This window comes from Temnothorax longispinosus, chromosome 10 (assembly GCF_030848805.1).
Source record: "Temnothorax longispinosus isolate EJ_2023e chromosome 10, Tlon_JGU_v1, whole genome shotgun sequence".
Classification (NCBI taxonomy): domain Eukaryota; kingdom Metazoa; phylum Arthropoda; class Insecta; order Hymenoptera; family Formicidae; genus Temnothorax; species Temnothorax longispinosus.
The window spans coordinates 5,238,113-5,258,346 of NC_092367.1; the positions used below are offsets into that span (position 1 = coordinate 5,238,113).

The 20,234-nt window shown below is 41.0% G+C and overlaps 1 protein-coding gene and 1 long non-coding RNA gene across 2 annotated transcripts in view; one reads left to right on the forward strand and one right to left on the reverse strand.

Moving 5' to 3' along the window:
- LOC139821066 (uncharacterized) overlaps window positions 1–20,234 on the forward strand; it is a 129,980-nt gene that overhangs the window by 18,727 nt on the left and 91,019 nt on the right. The window contains exon 2 of the long non-coding RNA XR_011734173.1: window positions 14,834–14,888. This is a non-coding gene — a long non-coding RNA (uncharacterized lncRNA). The remainder of the gene's footprint in view (window positions 1–14,833; window positions 14,889–20,234) is intronic.
- On the reverse strand, window positions 8,396–13,577 carry LOC139820390 (uncharacterized). Its single transcript, XM_071790607.1, has 5 exons — window positions 13,173–13,577; window positions 12,044–12,167; window positions 11,332–11,482; window positions 10,660–10,876; window positions 8,396–10,017 (listed from the first exon to the last, which is right to left on the reverse strand). The coding sequence occupies exons 1-5, from the start codon at window positions 13,415–13,417 to the stop codon at window positions 9,891–9,893; spliced, it is 864 nt and encodes a 287-aa protein (XP_071646708.1). The 5' UTR covers window positions 13,418–13,577; the 3' UTR covers window positions 8,396–9,890.

Genomic DNA, 20,234 nt, shown 5'->3' on the forward strand with positions numbered 1-20,234 from the left:
TTCGCCATGGTAACGGCACGCTTATGGTTATTTATAAATCAAAACGGGTTGGAAAACGGCGAGGGCACGTTTTCCGAAGAAAAATAAATTCCACGTAATTTTCGCAGATTAGCGTGACGTATCCCGACGCGGCGCGGCGCCGCGATTCGAGCTCTCGCCGCGGCTCTCGTAAACTCGTAACCAGGCTGCGTAAGTTACGAGCAACCGCCGTTCTCGTTGTACACCGCAATTAGTATGATCTATCGCGTAAATGTAATAACGCGTATACACCGCCGCCGCCGCGTTTTAAGTGTTTCGTTTCAGCGGCCGTAAAAATATGACGACGGCGGTGTATCGAGTTACCCGCGGAATCCCCTCATTTGCTACCCTTTGCCTATCTCGTTTCCTACCCCATTGCGTCCCTCCCCCGCCTCGTTTTTTCCTTCTCTTTCCTTTTCTCTCTCGCGCGCGCGGTGCAGATCCGCGATGCGATTTAAACGTTAGCGCGCGATTTGCATACGTGCCGATGTTCCTATGGAGAGAAGTATGTATGGGTGAATTCCGAAGGGGACGCGATAGCGGTACACGACCGTGTACATAATCACTTTTTTGCTATGCCGGCCGCCTACCTGTGCCCGATGCGCAACGCTGCTCCAGCGTGCTTTGGACAGCGCTTTTAATGCTATTTCTCTGTAGCGTGAACCATTATAATGGGAATGAAGTAACGTCAATCGTATACTCGTCTCTCTCTCTTCCTCTCTTTGTATTATCCTTTTGGCCGGTGAACTTTTTGCAATAAAGTTGGATGTAATTATTAAAAAAAATTAATGTTATATTAACATACCGTGGACATACGCGAATACGAGAAAACAAAATAGAAGATATAATTAATGATGAAAGCGCAATAATACAAAAATTATATGACATAACTACATATCGTCCCTCTTATATACCAAAACCATGAATGTGCTTTTATGACTAAAGGAGGAGTGAGCAATAAAAAATTACTTTGTAGTTAAAGTTAAATTTGAAATAAAAATTGACATCTGCAAAAAGATTTCAAAAATTTTGATCTCCAGAATAATCTCTGTAATTGTAAATTTCCAAAATTTATCAAATCGCACATTCATGGCATTAGCATATTGGGGACGATATAATATGAAAGATTGCAACTATATTTACAACGCATAGCGACAAAAAGTACAATTTAAAAAAAGATACGAAAACCGTATTGGAAATTAGAGTCGACAAGAAAATAGATTTCGAGCGACTCTTTTTGATAGCAATAATTTCCGACTATTTTCGCAGGATTTTATTTCAGACGGCATCGCTACTATCCGATAAAACAAATACGTATATTTTTACCACGTCGTTTCTAATTGTGCGCGATCTCTCAAATTTCTGACCGATCGACGTTAATTGCGATAAGTAACGCGTATCGTATTAACCCCGACTCCCCATTTTCGCGATCGACATTGTCGTCGCGTCAGCGGCACGCACGCATGATCAGGCTTTTAACAAACTTGACGACAAAGGCTGTTATAATTGGGGGAGGACAGTAACAAAAGCCACACCCATAATGAACTTCTCTTTATCCCGCCGAATAAATTTCAATCCTGATTTCATAAATGTGACACGTCGCTGTTCTTCGCGCCGGCTGGTCATTGTAATCCAAAGTAATACAAACACGCACGTGTATAGGATATTACAGAACTCAGCTTTCAACTGAGTTTAAAGTCGATTTGTGCTTAAAGGAAAGATAAATTAACATAATTATAATCTTTGACAAAATTACCTCATGGAAGTACGATTTTTTAAGAACAAATAATTGGCTATAAGTAAATAATGCTTTAAAATCAAATCGATATACAATTCCTATAAACGCGGAGAGCTCAATACTTTTCACACTCGGCCGTTAAGCTGGTTGTTAAATTATTCTTGTCTGCCGCAAATTAAAATTCAGTTCAGCGATTGGTTCAAAGAATTTAAAACGATTATATAAAGGATACGACGAAGTTTGTCTCGTATAGTATACGTGCAAAGTTTCCCACGTTTCACGTGTGTTCTTTGTATCAACACATGCAAACATACACACACCGAGTCCAAGGTGGAAGCCCGTGCGGCCAAACACTTCTGTAAATGCACTTAACACAGCGATAATATTATGTCTCGTTGGAACAGTTGGCGGTTGAAGAGGCCGGAATGGTTGGCGGCCAACCATTTGCGGTAAATCGGTCGCGACAGGGACTCGCTCGTGGCGGACTTGCGGCGTCGGGGCGCCCTTGCTTGCCAACGTATATATCGAGTACATACATCATAGTAAAGGTCCGCACCCGTCTTTCGAGAGACTCGCAAAAAAGATCTTATGGTCTTTCTCTCTCTCTAAAAGAAATTCTCGAGAACGCCTTGGAAAATTAACATTTCGCGTGTCTATTTCAATTTGAAATAAAAATAATCCCAGATTATTAAATGAAATCATAGCGGAAATTATATACCTTTTTCAATTTTGGCCGCGAATCGTGTAAATCGGAGGATGAGTTTCGCTTTCATATCTCTCATTTAATTTCATTGCGTCGCTCACCGCAATCACCATGAGGAAGTCGCGCGTCTCGTTTATCTTTTCGTCACATTGCCGGCAATTTTAAAGTCCGCGGTTAGCCCGTAAACGTGCTGTCCCGGCGTCTTGGCGTTAAGCCGGGCCGTAAACTGGAAACTTCATTTCTTTAATGAGCATGTAAATTCCGCACGGCGACTCCGGACGCGATTTCGCCGCGGCGACTACGGCAGGCGCGCGCACACGTATCCGCCGTATATCCAGCATTCGTACACTCGCGGCGATATCAACGCAAAACGCGTTGAGAATTTCGTTACGGCAATCGTGCACGCGAGAAGCGTCCGTTTCGCACGGACGCGGCGTCGCGACGCGGCGCGGCGTTGGAAGACGCCGACGGTGCCGGCGGAGGTGACGACCGGCACGAAGGAGATTTACTCTTCTTTTTATATTTCGCCCAAGACGCGCATTTCCGACGGACGACGGAGGAAAGCGGGATTAATGAATATTCAGGAGCAACGGGGCGCAGCAGAGTTGGACTCTCTGCACTGGTTGGCGCGAGACGAGAGAGGAAGAGAGAGAGAGAGAGAGAGAAGGGAAGAGAGGAAAAAAAATAGAATGGTCAGCTAGGGAGGAAGCTGGAGGAAGAAAGACGCGTGGAGGAGGCGAGATAGAGGATGGACGCGAGAAAATGCTCTGACGTTAACGCGATTAATTTGCTGGGAACTTTACATTTTAATATTCATCCCGGGGACGCTCTCCCTGACCTCCTTCCTTTTCTTCCTGCTTTCTCCCTCGCTGCCTTCCTTACTTTTTTCCTTGTCCTTGTTTTTCCGCTCTCCTTATTTCTTCACGCGACCCCTTCGTCTAATCCCGCTTTTTTTTTCCTTGGTCCCTCACGCGTTTTCCGGCCTTTCCCAGTTTCTTTGCGCTTATTTACCCTGGCGGAATCGTGACGATGCGCCTCGAAAGTTGAGTATAATAACAGTCTCCCGCGAGTCGAGAAGCCAATGAGGCAGAATAAGGAGAGAGTACGTGCTAAAAAATTTGTCGGACAGTTTATGATATTAACACTTTGAAGTAAGTGACTAGTAAATCAAGAAAAAAATATTTTATATTTATAATATTTTTCCGGGCGTAATACTTTGGACTAAAATGCATCGTAATAATTTTAAGAAATAGGTATAGCACATAAAAGAAATATTTTATAAAAGATCGTAATTATATAAAGATGACGCCGCGAAAACGAGGACAAAATTCCTAAATGTTGAAATTTGAACAAATTTACACGAATTTGTTCGAATATTATAACATTGTTTTTCACGGAGCTACTACATTAAGAAATAAACTTAACAGCTTGCTTTCTTTACATTCTTCTTGATTACAGAACAAACATTCCTAATTAAACACGGTTCTTGTTTCCTTCCCTCCGTATACTGCGTCTCTTATTTCTCGACGGGTTTTTGATTTGTGTTAACAAACGGTTTCGGTATGTGCGCGTATCAGACGAGCACGCCATAGAATTCGATATCGATCGGAGAACACCCAATGCGCGTGCATTGCGTGTCCTATATTTATTTAATTAGTCGATGGGAAGAAAACGAGAGTTGACGCCGCGGGACATTACAGATAGATTGCTTGGTTACCACCCGCGGAGTCTCTAATTAAACTCGGCGCGAACTACAATGTAATAAAAACACAGGTGCGACTATCCGGTAGACAGCGAGCGTATCGATTATTGTCCGACGTTGACGTGGAAAATCTGCTCGTCCTTTCTCTCTTTTAATCCCGTTATTTTCGCTCTAAACGTACGTGTGTGTGTACTACAGTTTAATTTAATCAACGCGAAAATAATCCGCGCTGTGCTAACTGAATAAATGTGTTTTTGCAGGCTTTTTAGATTTGCGTGAAAATCTCCATAAAAATAAATAGTTTAGAGTAATATTATTGCACATATTGAATGTTGATTGAGTAAAAAATTAGCTCTGTAATAGTCTACGTGTTAGAGAATAAAAATAATCTACCTATACCAGAAAACATTTATTTCAAGAGACATACATTTTACGGTATTGGCTGAAAATCGACGATCGCCGGTTGAGACTACTTTGAAAACTACAGCTGACAATTTCCGTAGTCTCCTGCAGGAGCACGTGCGCGCCCGGGGATCCGCAGAACGACAACGATCGAAACAGGGTTATAGAACGAGAAGGGAGAGAGTTTTGCCGCGGGTAATAAGGGCGGAGGAGGATATAGTTGGTGGAGTAAGGAAACGAAGGGGGAGGGGGGACCAAGTCAGTTGTAGGTTGAGACCTTTGCATCCATGTATAGCGCGCTCAGAGGGTTATGCGCAGGAGCCTCGTAATAATATAGATGACTCCGATGCGATTAGGAACGCAAGCTTCGAGGAAATGGTCCTTCAGAGGTGCTTACCAGGCGTTCCGCCCTTCTCTCTTCCTTCCCCCTCTCTCTCTCTCTCTCTCGCTTTCGCTCTCGCGCTCGCTCTTTCTTCCGTCCTCTCGTTGCTCGCAATATTCGAGCTTGCCTGGCAGCAAGCGAGCCCCCCTACGATCCTCCATCGATTCTCGTTCCCCTTCGCCCGCTTGATAGGCGTAGATCGGACGGCCGTCGCTCGCGCCATCGGGGCTGATCCCCCGAGGCCTTTCCTCGAATATCCGCTGCTTAGCACACGTTCCGCATACATTTTTAATCGATTCGACACGCTTTCCGTTCCGGCGAACGAGCCGCTTTAACAGTGATTTTCGTCTCGATCGAGTTTATTGCTTTTTCGCCTGAATGCGATCGTTTTGTTTTATTTTTTCAGTTTTGCTATTTTTATTCGAGTTAAAGAATGATATCGGGATTAAACAATTGGCACCTAGGTGGTCAACATAAAAATTTCAAATTGGCAAATTTGATTTTTAGTCTTTAAACTGACGTGCCGAATATTCTCTAATATGATTGTCTGGTAAAAGTTTTGACAATTGCGCGGTCGCCGTATCTCTTTATAGCCGCCAAAGGGGAAACGTAATTACACGTCGTCCTTAACTTTCAGAAATTTCTTTGCACGTAAAATTGAAATTTGCGGAGATGCAGACTAAAAAAACCGGTTAACTGTCCGGCGGGCTCTTTAAGCGAAATTAGTCTATGGTTACGGAGTCGAGAGGCGGTGATAATGGCACTTGTTGGTGAGCGAAGCTTGCCCGCTCGGGCTTCGTCCTCTAAAATAAAGTTACGGCCATTAACAAAACTAGGTTTCTCACTTTAACTTGTCCTAAAAATCCACGTTGCATCAAAATTGGAGTCGCTAAATTGATGGCAGTTGCTGCCCCACGTATTTTTCACACTTTAGAGAGCAAGGTGCTTCCGCAATTCTCTTCTCCCCAGATTTGTTTTACAATATTTTTAATAATAAAGTAAATATTTATACACAACGCATATAATATTGCATTTTATGGAAATTTATAACACATTCAATTAACAAGAATAGCTGCGTATAATGTCAGATATATCATTAAAAGTGTTATTTATACATATTGTATATGATGTCATCAAATTATTATTATATAAAATTTAATTAAAGTGTATTATTAATTTATTTTATTAAGTTTCTGTTATGTGTTGCAATCATATAAATATTCCCTAATTATATTCGCACATGTTAAATACAGATATATATTACTGTGGCTTATTAAATTGTCTGAAAACATTTTAAAGGTACAGCTCTGAGAACATCGTTCATTCTTTAATTTCTAATTCGCCAACAGCGAACAGTGTCGTCCGTGCGGCAACGTGACTGCGGTGGTATTTTCTCTCATATGTTTAGGACAAAAAGCGTACGATATTTTAAGTTACCTGAGATTTTTTTAGAAGACGTACAATTTATCGCCGGTCCCTCGAGTTTCCTGCCACGGCCATGGATAACCCCCGGTTCCCATCCCGCCATGGCGGATAACCCGGCTCTGTCCGCGCCACGTTCGCTCTATGGCGGCACTCTCTTTCATACATAGCTGACATTTACCACCTCCCATATCCACCCTCTCTCATATTACGCGTTGAAATAGCCCTCGTCCCCCGAGCGAAGGCGCAGCAGGACGTAATAGCATTCTCGGAGAATTACTTATACCCTCCTGTGACCACCACTCATCGCGGCCAAGTTTCTCTTTTTCCACGAGCTCTTTTCCTGATAAAGTCTCGCCTTGTTAAAAGCAGTGTCACTCTTGCCCCCGTCGGCGCGGCGATGAAAATAATCAGAAATAAACGCGCGGCATTTAGTTGCGGTAATCTTCTCTCTCTTCTTCTGTTTTCGAGGTATTTGCTCGACGATTATATTTCACAGGAAATGATACTTATAAGGACAACAATCTCTAAGCGATTGTTTTGAGTACTGGGAAATAATTCTTAGAGTATATTGAATATAAATTACGAGAGAGGAAGAGAGAAGGAAAGGAGAGAAATTTTATTTTTGAAAATCTTGTTACGTTCGTCTGAATCACGTGCCACTTAGTGCACGAGTATAAAGTAAGACATTTTAAAATAAATGTACCGCAAAGCAATAAGTACGCGACATATCGGTACAGATCGTAATCCTTTTAATAAGGAGGTAATAACGTCGTTACGACTTTCACGCGAGTGAAGGCAAGGCTACATATATCGCGATCCGCCGTCAAGTGTACGTCCCATCCGTATGGACATTACGTAATTGCAACGGGACGTTTATATAACGGGAATATTACGGGTTACGTAACGGATGGCATAATATACAATATCCTAATAAGCGCATGCACGTTGTACGTGTACAAAGTAAATTTCATCGTTATTATCGAATAACGCCGCTCTTTGTAATAAAAAGTTCGCAGCGTAGCGAACGTTTATGCGAATGTGCACCGACGATTATTCGCGATTCACTCGAACGTAGAAGAAAGGAAAACCGTTTTTCCCCAATTCGTTCCCTCGTTCGCTCAGCTTTTCCCCGCGTCAAATTCTGTTATCCCCTAATTACGTGCATTCTTTTACATAAATTAAACGACGGTAAAGTCTATCAGGTCTCTTTTATGAATATTTCATATTTATGAATAATATTTCCTTAATGCAATGTTGTATATTTGTCGATCACATCTCTATTGTTTAAAAATATTATGACTGTTTTTTAACATATGTTTATTTTAAACTGCCTAATCTAACGCAATCAAATACATTGACTTTCCTTAAAATATTTAACATTTAGAAGTTTGAAAATTTATATGTCATAAATTAAAGATATTAATATATGCTTGTTTTAATAACTATATTATTATAAATAAACATAAATACTAGCTTTTAAATCCCTAGATATTATAAAATCGAGTCATTAACACATTATTAGAAAAATAGATTAGCTATACTTAAACATATTTTTTATTATTATTAGTGAACGCGATCTTCTAACAAGAATCATATATTTTATATTTTAAAAGTATCTTTGTAAAGTAATTTTTTACAATCATTTGTACTCGCAATGTGATATAATATATGCGATCAAAGAAGCTTTTAGTATAAGTAATTTTAACATTTAGAAATTTACAAAAGCAATAAAAACGTCATTGGCGACAAATTATTTATTTAATTTTGAATTTCTATATATTTTGACGAAAGTATTTGAACGATGATGCACCAATAAATCGAATAACGTTCAAATCCTTACGTGAACCACACTGTATAAGATTTGATTACTTTACTCCGTGAAATCCTGATTATCAGCGCACCGGCGCGACGCGGCGGATTAATTTCTGGCCCGTGATCGACTTAGTGCGTTTTAAGATAATGTTAGTCGCGTGACTGGCGCAAAAGTAGGCGACTGATAGGAACGGTAATTTCATATAGTATGTATATATATATATATATTGCGACTTGATATCGCGGCGCTGACCTTTCCACCAACGGGAAAAATAGGAACCTTCGCTGCATGCGAGGTAGACGGGATTAGAAATCACGTCGACCTGCGAACCGGCACGGTGTATCTTACGGTGCGTGTGCGTGTCGAGAAATGGCTCTACGAGTCACGAGCGTATAACGCAGTTTTCCCTTACACATTACGCTTGACCCTCCATCGGTCGCATATGCATCTGAAAGATATATGGGCTGAACTTTACGTTCTAACCGGATTTCGTTTGTATAATACAGAGGAACAAGCAGAGTTAAATTAATCTTTCGGAATTAGTCTTTCTTCCATATTACGTGTAGCTAGAAGAGTTTTCTCACGCACTTATTAAATTCGTAATAAATCCGAAAAAGTACGTGACATTATATTGGACAATATATATCTGAAGGAAAAATTTCTCGTATTTCACTTCGTCCGGAGCGATACAGAAAGATATGATTTCTCTCTCATTCGAATAAAGCGAATGAAATAAGTCAAAGTTATTCGCTTTTAACACATATATCACGCGATAACTCAGTTACCCGCGTTCTCTTTTTCGAGATATATAACTGTATAGAAAGTCTCTTAGAAAGCTCGTACATACGCGGAAATAAAATTTTTCAATACTCATCAGTAGAAATGTAAGTTGGTGTGTACCACGTTGAACGTCTCTCCTCGATCGAGTATTATGACGAGCCGAAGCTGATGTCGGGTATTAGTGTGACGCGTTAAAGTTACTACGCACGTATTAATGTTTTTATACGAGTCGTGGCGCGAGTGATATAAACAATATCCTTCCCACGAGTAATGGAACGACAGGGCGAGGCAGGGTGCGACACGCGCTGACGTATTATTATGTGCTTAACTGTCCAACGCGTCGTATCCACCGCCCGCTTGAAGGGGCGAGACTCTCGTCATTCAATCTCACGAATTTCCACGCCTCGCTTTTGTCAGGTAAATTAACATTAGCAGTAGGTATACTGTTCAGCTGCGTGTATCTACACTGAGGAAAATATGAATCTAGTATTCGCATGATGTATATGTACATGTCTACTCTCTGCAGATAAAATAGCCGAGTCATTCTGTTTAAAAGAAGAAAAACAATGTGTGCGTCTCTGCGTCAAGTCCCTCCGTAGATTCTTATTCGATTGTTCATTCGATTCGAAATACGTGATCTCCTTACAATTCGCTTCTCTTGTGCGTTATCTCGTACACGTACGGCGGCAAACCCCGTTCTTTCACACGTCGCGATCGACGAAGAGTTAGAGTCGCGTTGAAATCGCGGATCTTCAAAGCGGATCCTCGTGCCACTGTCCGAATTTCGATCGAGGTAGTCTGCATCAGTGTCGCCGTCGTCGGGTCGTAACGTCGTCCTCGCGGTGGCGGCCTCCCTCGATTCGTCGCCGTTATCGATCGCGACGATGGCGGCGGCCGAAGAATTCGGGGTGCCGGACGGGGGACGTGTCAGTTTCTTTGCGGTTTTATTACACGGCTCGCCGGAGGTGGCAATTTGTTGAAGCCCGCGTTGTCAAAGACCGGAAGTAGGTCCCTCACTCTTTGTCCCGTGCCGATCGACGCCAGCTCGATCCATCTGCAATGGCGAAACACGTGAAAGGGGTTCTCACCTTTTTTTTTTTCTAAAAAGAATCGTTCTTCCCCTAATGCCCGCAAACCTTTTGTATTTTATTGGCAATGTTCCATTAAAGATATTACGGCGAAGTAGAAGAGCGGATCGTGTAATGGCGCTATCATTACTTTTTATTTTTTTTAGAAGAGATTGCGTTTTAGGCTAGTAGGAATTATATTTCGCTCTTTTGAATTCTACGTTTTGAAACATCGACAGATAGATGATTCTTATTGAGAAAATCACATTAGCCGAGCATCAAACTAAAAGCTTCATAAATTGAACAAACAACTTATCTCGTGTGAAAAGTCTTTTCATTATAAAGTCATTTTTAACACGTTTGATCGCATTGTACGGGTGAATTAATAACAGCGGTCCTATGTATAATTTGGAAGTAACGGAAGTGTTTTAAACAACCGCGATTATACCGCGAATTGTCGAGCGCAGTTTCGACGCGACGATAGTTAATAAATATCGGACAATAAATATCGGCCGGGAACGATATCGGTGTTGCGCGTAATTTTTAACATGGCCACGCGAATTTGTTCAATGAATCACGCGCGGCTCGCGTCGCACGAGCAAGCATGCACGAACGAATTCACTTCCCACCTGTTGTTTTTGTATTTTGCGAGGGGTTGAGCGGCTGGATGGGGCGTTTCGGTGGGGAAATATGTGGCCCCATAAAAATCCAAACCACGGCTCAGCAGCATCGAGGTCTCCTCCACGCTGGCCAGGGTAACCCTTATAACGGGTGGCCCCGTATAAATCGTCGGCGGCTCGTTCAGATTCTGCGCGTCGCTCTTTAGCTTGTCATTGATGGCCTTCACTGATTTATTTAACACACCATTTCATCGCATGCATTGCAGAAAGGCAGAAAGCTCGTGACGCGTCGCGCGTCACGGAAAGTAATGACGATTATAAATATGCGCGCGTGTACGAAACGCGAATATATACGTGAAATATAAAATCAACTGCAAAATCTATTGTTGACGTTATGCGAAACGTATGTACAGAGACATAATTGCTCGAGACATTGAATAACACAGATCAGTAGAACGGTTTTTCGCAAAAATAAATTTTTTACTGAAATTATGTCTTAAAAGTTACATACGCAAAATATATATATATATGCATACATGTAAGCGAAAAGATTTTTGAAATCGTAAAAGGAGAAGCAGTATATATTTGTTACGCGTATAGGGGCTGAAGCTTTCCCCCGGAAAAGAGCGACGCGCGGTATGAGAAATATGGAGAAGAAGCATTTGCATTTTCGTGACTCACAAACAGTTCCCGTATTCAGGGGTAGCCTGGTTACTTCGACGATAGATCGATATTTGTAGAGAGCGTGTCTAATATCATCCTCCGGCAGTTCTTCGGGCACATCTAGAACGTAGACCGTGAAGATCTTCGCCGGTCTACACGGTATAGCGACCTATATATTACAAATTATAATGTGCACATCATTCGTCAAATTTATATTCTAGGAAAAGATTAAAAAACGGTTACAAGAATTGCGAAATTATATTTTAGAAAAAAAAAATTACAAGCGGGAATAGAGCAAATATTTAGCGATTTCTACAATCGTCAGCTTTAAATCACGTAACGCAATAATTAAATATCAAGTTGCTTACGTAAATCACTATCAAAATATTTTTGTCGTAAAGCACCCTTTATACTTTGTTGCATATCTGCAACATGTGTTTGTGCCACGAGAGCGTAGAATCCATGCAGATCCCGAGATTAGTTGCAGAAGCGCTATAAGGTATTTCTCTGTGTCAGGTGCTTTAGCTTTAGTAAGGTTTCCCAAGTAATCGTACAACATAATGCAACACTCCCGGATGTAAAGTATATAAAAACGCTAATGTACGTGAAATTATTTGTGACAGAATTACTCTTTGCCAACCGTTATTTATCGGTAGGACGAAATATTTCCGTGATTCCATAAATGCAGAGGTAATTAACCCGCCAAAATGCATCGGTACGGAGTATCTACCTTTTTGTAAAAACGAGCACCCGTCACTTTGTGAAAGCCTTTTTTATACACCGCTTGAAAGTCCTCGATGTTGCTGAATTTGAAGAGAATGCCGGTGGCGGTCTTCGTCAAAGAAAATGCACCTCTAGATCACATAATAGAAAGTTGTTTTGATTATGATATAAATTAATAAGGAAAAGTTTCACATAAAAGTCTATGACACCAAGTTTATGAAAAATTTCTGTATTTACATGATAGAATAATTAAGTGGTTAACAGTTAGTTCGTTCTGTATAGCTTTGACGCCAACGAGTGCGAATGAATTTTTGCCACTGTCACGCATGAACTCATTGTCGATGCGCAAAAAACGTTCGCGCACAGCATCAGACGCAGTTGGCTTAATGGATTTATTGTCGGACCTGTTACTGCCTTTACTACTTCACGCGACGCGCCAACTGACTTAACTACTTTTAGATCCGATTCGGGCCCGAAGTACTTTACTCTCTTGCGGATTAAACTGAGTGAAGGCCGAAGTAATCTAGACGAGGCACAGTCGATGTTAATGCCACAAGTTAGTCAAAATAAAAATTGGATATAAATCTGTCCTTGTGCATAAATATCTTATCGCGTTCCATAAAATTTCATAATTTATTTTCAACAAACTATAATCGATGATATAAGATAATTAATTTTTGTAAATAGCCGTTTATAAATACTTGTTTTTCTAAATTTGAAAAATGTATTTTGTTGTTTCGATATTTGCTCTTGTTTTAAAGAACGGAGGAAGTTACAGTAGTTTTGACGATAAAACAAAATTATCTATGTTCACCATGTCTTGATCAATCAATCTGAAGAATTATTATCAAGAATTTAATCAAATTACAAAATGTTTAATGTACGGTCCTCAAATCTGACGCGTGTAACTTTTTACGATAATGATAAACTTGTCGAACACAATCATCAGTGAGTGCCATGCAAGGCGCGCGATAAAGCAACTAAGAAAACCGACGACACTTGGAGCTCGTTTGTCATAGTTATCGGGGTACAACGCCCGGTTTAACGTCTCTTTCGTCGAGCGATTTGAGATCCGGGAAATAATCCTCGTCCCGAGCGGCGACGAGAGGTGGCCTGCCACGAAGTGATGCGCTCACCGGAAGTTCATCTTCTCGCAGATGGTGGCGGCCTTTTCCATGCTCAGCTCGTGGCTGGGGGTGAGCAGGAAGGCGCCCTTAGTGAGGAAGTCGTTCTCGCTGACCTCCGAGTCGGTGTCGCCGTGGTCCTGCCAGTCGGCGGAGCCGCGTCGGCCCTCCTGATTCAGGCGCAACATCGAACTGCTCTTGGACGCGGACATGTCTTTCTCGTACTGCGCACTGCCGCCCTGTTCCGACTGCGACATCTTTTATAGCGTTGCCAGTGAACCGAGAACGGGTGATCTCACGTGTGCCGCTCGAGAGGGAACGGTCCTATACACGTACGTAACGCGTTACGCGAGAACGATCGCCCGAGAGGATATCGGCGCGAAACCGGACATACGTCGTGCTACACTGCTTCGTATCGCGTTCCACCACGGTCCTTTTATATGCGTCTCCGAGTCGCCGCGGGCGGACGGATAGAATAGATGGCCGGCAAGAGGTAGATTGATCGACGAAGATCGGCGGTCGGAAGATTGTACAAACAAAAAGTGTCCCTGAACGCGCGGCGCCCGATGCGGCCAGTTAAGTCCCTGATTGTTATTGATGCGCATATGCGCGAGGAAAAGGATCAACCGCGAAGGTCCGATTGCTAGTCCAATTGTCAGTACAAATAAGTAGGATGTGTAGGAGGAAATGTCAGGCACTTGGATATGGATTATTACTCACGCTAATGATTTCAATACATCAGGATGAGCTCGTGATATTGTCGAAAATATAGGATAGGCGCAGCTTTCGATCCGTCCGTAAATGTCAGGCGTCACTGTTTCGTCCTGTTTACGACCCTTTAATATACCTTTTACATTTAATGTACAAAGACGCTTTGTGTTAAGCTGAAACAAAGAGCACGAGACGCTCTTTTCTGACCCAGTTATATTTTTTAAAAATATCGTTTTCTGTGGATAGAAAAAATGCTGGGGAATCCTACCAGAAAGGGAAAAAGTGAGCAGGGGATGATACATTAACTTTGTACGATTTTAATCTACTTAACACGTAAATATCGTAATACGTAGCAATATTTAATCAAAGTTTATATTTTTTTAATAAGAGTTATAAATCTATTTTAACAGGTACGACAGAAAGAGAGTAAAATTTTGTCGAGATATATTTTAAAAATACACATTCGTGTTTCCATTGTTTTATCACAAAATCTATGACAGCAGTCTGTGGAGATTCGTATAAATATTTAAACATCACTATATTCGCAAGTGCACCGCGGAAAGCTTTATTTGAATTAAATTTTAATGTCTTTCGCTTTTGGCAACTGTATCTGCGAGAAGTGCGGGTACGGGAGCTGTATCAATTCATCACACATAATCTCTAGATTGCTTAAAGAGGACACTGCTTAAAGTGAAAATCTATAGAATAAAAGAACGTTGAAAGTTAAATATTTTCTCAGTATTTAACCTAATGCATTTATTGCCTTTTTTTGTGATATTAGCGCTGTGTCTATATTTTTAACAATATTTTTAACAGATTTTACGTTCAGTGTAGACTGTAGAGGATATTGAAATGTACATAATTATTAACTAAACAAAATAATTCTGTTAGACTTGACGAAATTTTATGTCGAATATTATTATCAATTGGTTTTATTAATTATTTAACCTTTTTGTTGACAGATTTCGCGGATCAACATCGGAGTCGACCAAAATCAGGCAACCAGACATCGAAAATGTAAGTACAATAAATTATTATAGATTCATATATTGCCAATGTATAAAGCTATAAAATTACACCTACATAATATTTTTGGAAATCGTTGGCGCACGAGCAAAAAATGATACACGTACTTATATGGAGTTTAAATATATATTAAGCAAAAACATAAAATTAGGAGTATTCTGATATCTAATTCTATTGCGCAATTCTGTAGAACTTTATTTATTCTAACAACAAGTAAATCAGTCTTGGTGAGTGATGAATCTCGCTAATGACGAACAATCGTGTAACGCTTTTATCGCGCTTGAGATCTCAAAAGGCATCAACTACGGTTCGCCGCCTCGTTCTCGCGGTCGTCAAACCCTTCGGCGTACGCATTAGGAGGCCAATCGGTGGTGCCATCCGGTATCGTCAAAGCCGACGATTGCGAAACGACGAGTCTCGATTCAGATCTCTTAATTGCCAGCCGTGTTAGGCGATGCGTCGACACGCCGATCAGAAACCGCGCGTTTGCTGATGGCGAGAGCCAACCGGGCGAGTGCGGATGCGATGCCGCAGCCAGCCGCAAATGCGCGTACAATACGGAACGCGTTATACGAATATCGCAGAACATCCGTTTATGCCGCCGATGGCAAGAACGATGTACCTCGATTTGCGGCCTGAGAGGCGAGAGGCTCGCCGATAATTCACCGGCTCGGTTGACAGTACCCGCGCGCGATACTTCATCGTCAATAATCTGCCCGGCGCATCATCATCCGGGCAACACATCGTCCGGGAATACGTGGGTAGCCCATCAACGCCGTTCTCCGCTCGCCTCTTTTTTTCCAGCAAAGACGCGAGTAATGAATCGGCCGCGTGGGCATTTAATTGGATGATTGGCCGAAACGATACGTCCTCGATAAATTGGCCTGTGAACGGAAAAAAACAAAGGAGGAAACGGGAGTTTTTGCCTGCCCATTATGATCAAAAGTTATTAAAGGCGATGAGGCGTTACGTATTACGTGAAAAACGAAGGACGAAATGATACGATCACTTTAACCAATCGAGAGTTTTATTCTTCTCCTTGACCGATTCGTACGATAATTAATTAGACGCCGCATAAAATTATCTTTCTAATTTTGTGTTAGCAATAATTTTAAATACTCGTCTTCGTTCCACGTAACTTTTTGTAAATTAAATATTATATACTTTTCCTATATTAAATACTTATTCTTTAAATACATATTAAAAACAAATTGGAATAATATAATATGGTTGTTTTAGTTATAGTTACTTTGTCAAATTTTTTTTTATACACATATGAGTATGTTTTTGAAAAAGAACTTGTATTTGTACGGATTTTCAAAAATGAATATGCAAAGCTAATATTAAATTCGTTCCATAAATTACAACGAGAACAATTTCGGGTTTGATGGTGTCTGTCATTAATCAATCATTATCGAGGTATGATATACCCGGAGGCAATAATTGTCAAGGGCCTGTCGAAACCGCAGTGATCAAAGAAACGTCAACAGCATCGGTCATTCGCAAACATCGGATACAAAAGAAAATATCGCCGTTGCGTCGCATGGCAGAATAACAGAGTACAAAGCGTACCGAGTCAAAGCTTTCGGAAAAAATAGAAACGAGCTATAATTGGTACAAAAGCTACGAGTGGGGAGGTGTACAGTGAATGAAATAAGATTTTATTTTAATATTTTTTTCCGTTAGTTTTTATTTATCAGTTGATGGAGCACAAGTGGACGTATTATTAAGAGACGCTGTCGCGTTAAAATTAATCGTTATTTATAGTCGCTTATTTATACGCCGTTGAGCCGTTTCGTCTTAAAGCTTATCGATCGCCGAGAGATTAGCTATCGGGGCATAAAAAAGGCACTTTCACGGGGTCTAATGAGAGTAATGGAGTCTTGTAGCTCAAGAACGCTTTTCTTCTGGATGGATACGCCCGAAGCATCGCTCGGCAAAAGTATTGGAGGACCTCCGTCCTTATACTTTGGACGCTGGAAGAGCGAAAGTGCAATGGAGGATGAAGATCCAGTTACTTATGTCGTTACTGAAGTTGAAAAAAAAATCCATGTCGCGAAATTGTCTCTTATGGCATTGAACGTTGAGCATCTGCTTAATTTCTCACCGTTTCTTCCCTCCCCCCCCCGCCCTCGGAGAACTTTCTTCGCAAGGACTCGCCCTCACATCCAAAACTCCTTAAACTTCGCTCTACTGTCCGCTTCACTTTAGTTATGCTTCTCATCTTATCACACAGGTGCACGATTTCATGTCTGTGCGCAAAACGCGCTGCACCTAGTTTAAATTAAATACTTGGAATAATTTTAGAGATAATATAAACTTTCTTTAAGTTTTTCTTTCTCTCTCTCTTTCTCTCTCTCATCCACAATATTTAACATAACATATGTATTTTACTGATTTAATATTAATTTATCGCTTATCGGTAAATGTGGTGTTATATTACATTTTGTTGTAACTACCGATTTTAATCATTTAAATATCATAAATATGATACTGCGCTTTCAAGCATTTGTATAACTTCAATAATATTACAATGAAGATAATACATTATGACTAGCTTGAAACGCGAACATCTATCATTAGGTACTGGTCAGTCAGTAAACGGCCAGAAGAAGACGAAGGGCGAAGTGTGACCGGATTGAAGAGATGAAGGGAGACGAAATGAAGAGAAAAGAAATGATTGCTCCTAGCGGCAGCGCGCGCTTGCGAAATGAACGCGGCGTGACTGCCGCTTTGAAACGGGGATGAATTGTAATTGGACGGAAATGGAATTCGGATAGTTCAGGACCAAATACGCAGAAAGAGACAGATCGCGAAGGAATAGAGAGAGAAAGAGAGAGAGAGAGAGAGAGAGAGAGAGAGAGAGAGAGAGAGAGAGAGAGAGAGGAGAATGGGGCGGAAAGGGTAAGCTATGGTAGATGAGGGTGAGAGACTGGGCGAGAGAGAAAGACAGAGAGGCGAGATAGTGAAGAGAGACAAGGAGAGAGAGACGGTCGACGCCAGTGGCCTGTAACTCTATGCCTCTGTGAGCTTCGATCAATAGACGCGAACAACATTGCACCGAACGCCACCGAACGCTAAAACAGTTTATGCAACCTCCGCGAGCGTTTTCCGAAATTATCTCTCGGGAAGATGCCGTCGGTTTGTTCGAGCGGCTAAAAAGGCCTAAAAAGGTCGAATCGCGTTTTAAATTAAGCACTCGCAAGAGAAAAATTTTCAGCTCTGTTAATTAATTTTCGCACCGCGCACCGGTGCTCATTAAAGTAAGGTTCCTTTTGGTTCTGTCGTATTATCAATTACATTAGGTATCTATAGTTTATTTTTAGGGATGGTCCGCACCCTAATTTATTTTTAAAGACTTATCTTCGAGGAAGCATCTAAAAAAACGAATACCGTAAAATTCTAAAAAATGATTTTAATATTTGTAGGAATTATTTTTTACTCTATTCGTAACTCGATTCCTTTTAAATGAAAGAATTTTAAATCGTTTTCTTATTTTAAAAAGAAATTGCGAGAACGTTTATTCATCTAATTATTTTATGCAAAATTTCACTAAATTCGAGATACTCAGGATCGTAAGTGTTTTCTTGTAAAATTGTGCGTGGCGAATAATAAGCATAAAGATATATTATTTCGCTTCCGCGATTACCGCAATGACGGAGGCAAATTCATTGTGCGAGTGTATCTATCGAAAATAATTTTTCACCTTCCGCTAATAGAGAGAGAGAAAAGTAACGAGGGGGTCGCGTGCAATAAATAAATACGGGAGCAAGATGAAACTATGGGCGTAATTTGATTCGAGAGCGGGTCGGAATTCGATTGACAGGCAAGCGAAGTTGTACGTGTCTATATATATGATGGGATCTAGCTGCGGGGCCAACGACAAATTCGACGTGTTTGATTGCATCGTAGAAACGGCGCCGGCGCGCCGCGCGGCTTGATCGGGATTATAAAAATGCTGGCTGCGTCGTGAAGTGTTCGAAAGTTGCTTAACAACTTCAGTGGAAATGCTGAGATATCCAGTTAAAACATGTATATTAGATGTAACCAATTTACTATACCTTTGCGAAACTTTATAGCCTGCTAAACTATGTTTATCAAATAGGCGAAACTGCATGGCATGTATCATCAATCGAATGCAAATCTGTTGAACATAAGCGATTGCGGAAAATCGCAGAATCTTATATACTTTTACCCGGTCAATTATAAGCTTTATCGGTTTTCAAGCGATTACTCATTACTCTGATATAATATAATGTCGTAAACATTACAATTTACGATTTGCAAGGGGAATTTAATTTTATATATCACATTTATTTAATACAATTTGGTATATTTACAGAATATTCGTATCTTTTCGCGTGAAATGCAAAAGGCCGCGCTATCTTCAGTAATAAGCCAGATCGAATCTAATTCTAACTTTATAATCCGTCCTTAACTCGTGTTTAATCCAGTTTCAAACCTGACTTATTAAGTGAAAATCGCTGCGGAAACTTCCTCAACGCAAGCTCTGTAATCGAACGCGTCGAACTTAATGCATTACCTCTCTGCGCGCTATGTATCCGGCATTCTCAAAAAATTTATCGCAAAACTTTCGTATATCTTCCAGAAACTACCGCATTTCCTTTCGGTCCAATTTCGTTGACAAATTTTCCCTCGGGGAAAAGTTAGCTAGCTCCGTCGCATTAAATCGGTACACTTGCATACATGTTGAAATGCAAATTTACAACTGCATTGCATCAAACTATTTCATCAAACTATTCCTCACGATATATAGGTGTTATCCAAAGAGAATTATATAGATAAAATCTCTGGATAATCTTATCTCAAGTATATTGAAACAGTTTAGCTTCCTCTATTTCGCTACAAAAACATATTTCGGAGTATGACTGTATCTATAAAGGACTTGTGAAATGTTGAATTAATTTACCGGCGAGATGAAGTTGGGGAGCGTGAGTCCGCTGATATCGCGGAAATAATTTCTCGCAGATGGCACACCTAAGTCGACGCCGACACGATGGTATGTGCGGCAAGGGCAACCGCGCAAATACGAAATATGGGAAGAGATAAAGTTTGCCCTTCTCTCTGTTCTCTCATCTAAGCCCGTCGTGTAGGGTAAACTCGGGTAAGATGGCCAACCTATGTTCTTTCAATCTAGTTCGCCATGAAGCATCGAATGAACATGGGTTGGGCCATCTTTCCTCTACAGCCATCTTACCCGAGTTTACCCTACTTGGCGGTAGACGTCGAAGCCGCGGTCGCCGCATTCATACGTTCTTACGTTTCCGCGCAGCGTATTGATATCCAGGGAAATTCTTTACTCGCGTTCGGAAGAAG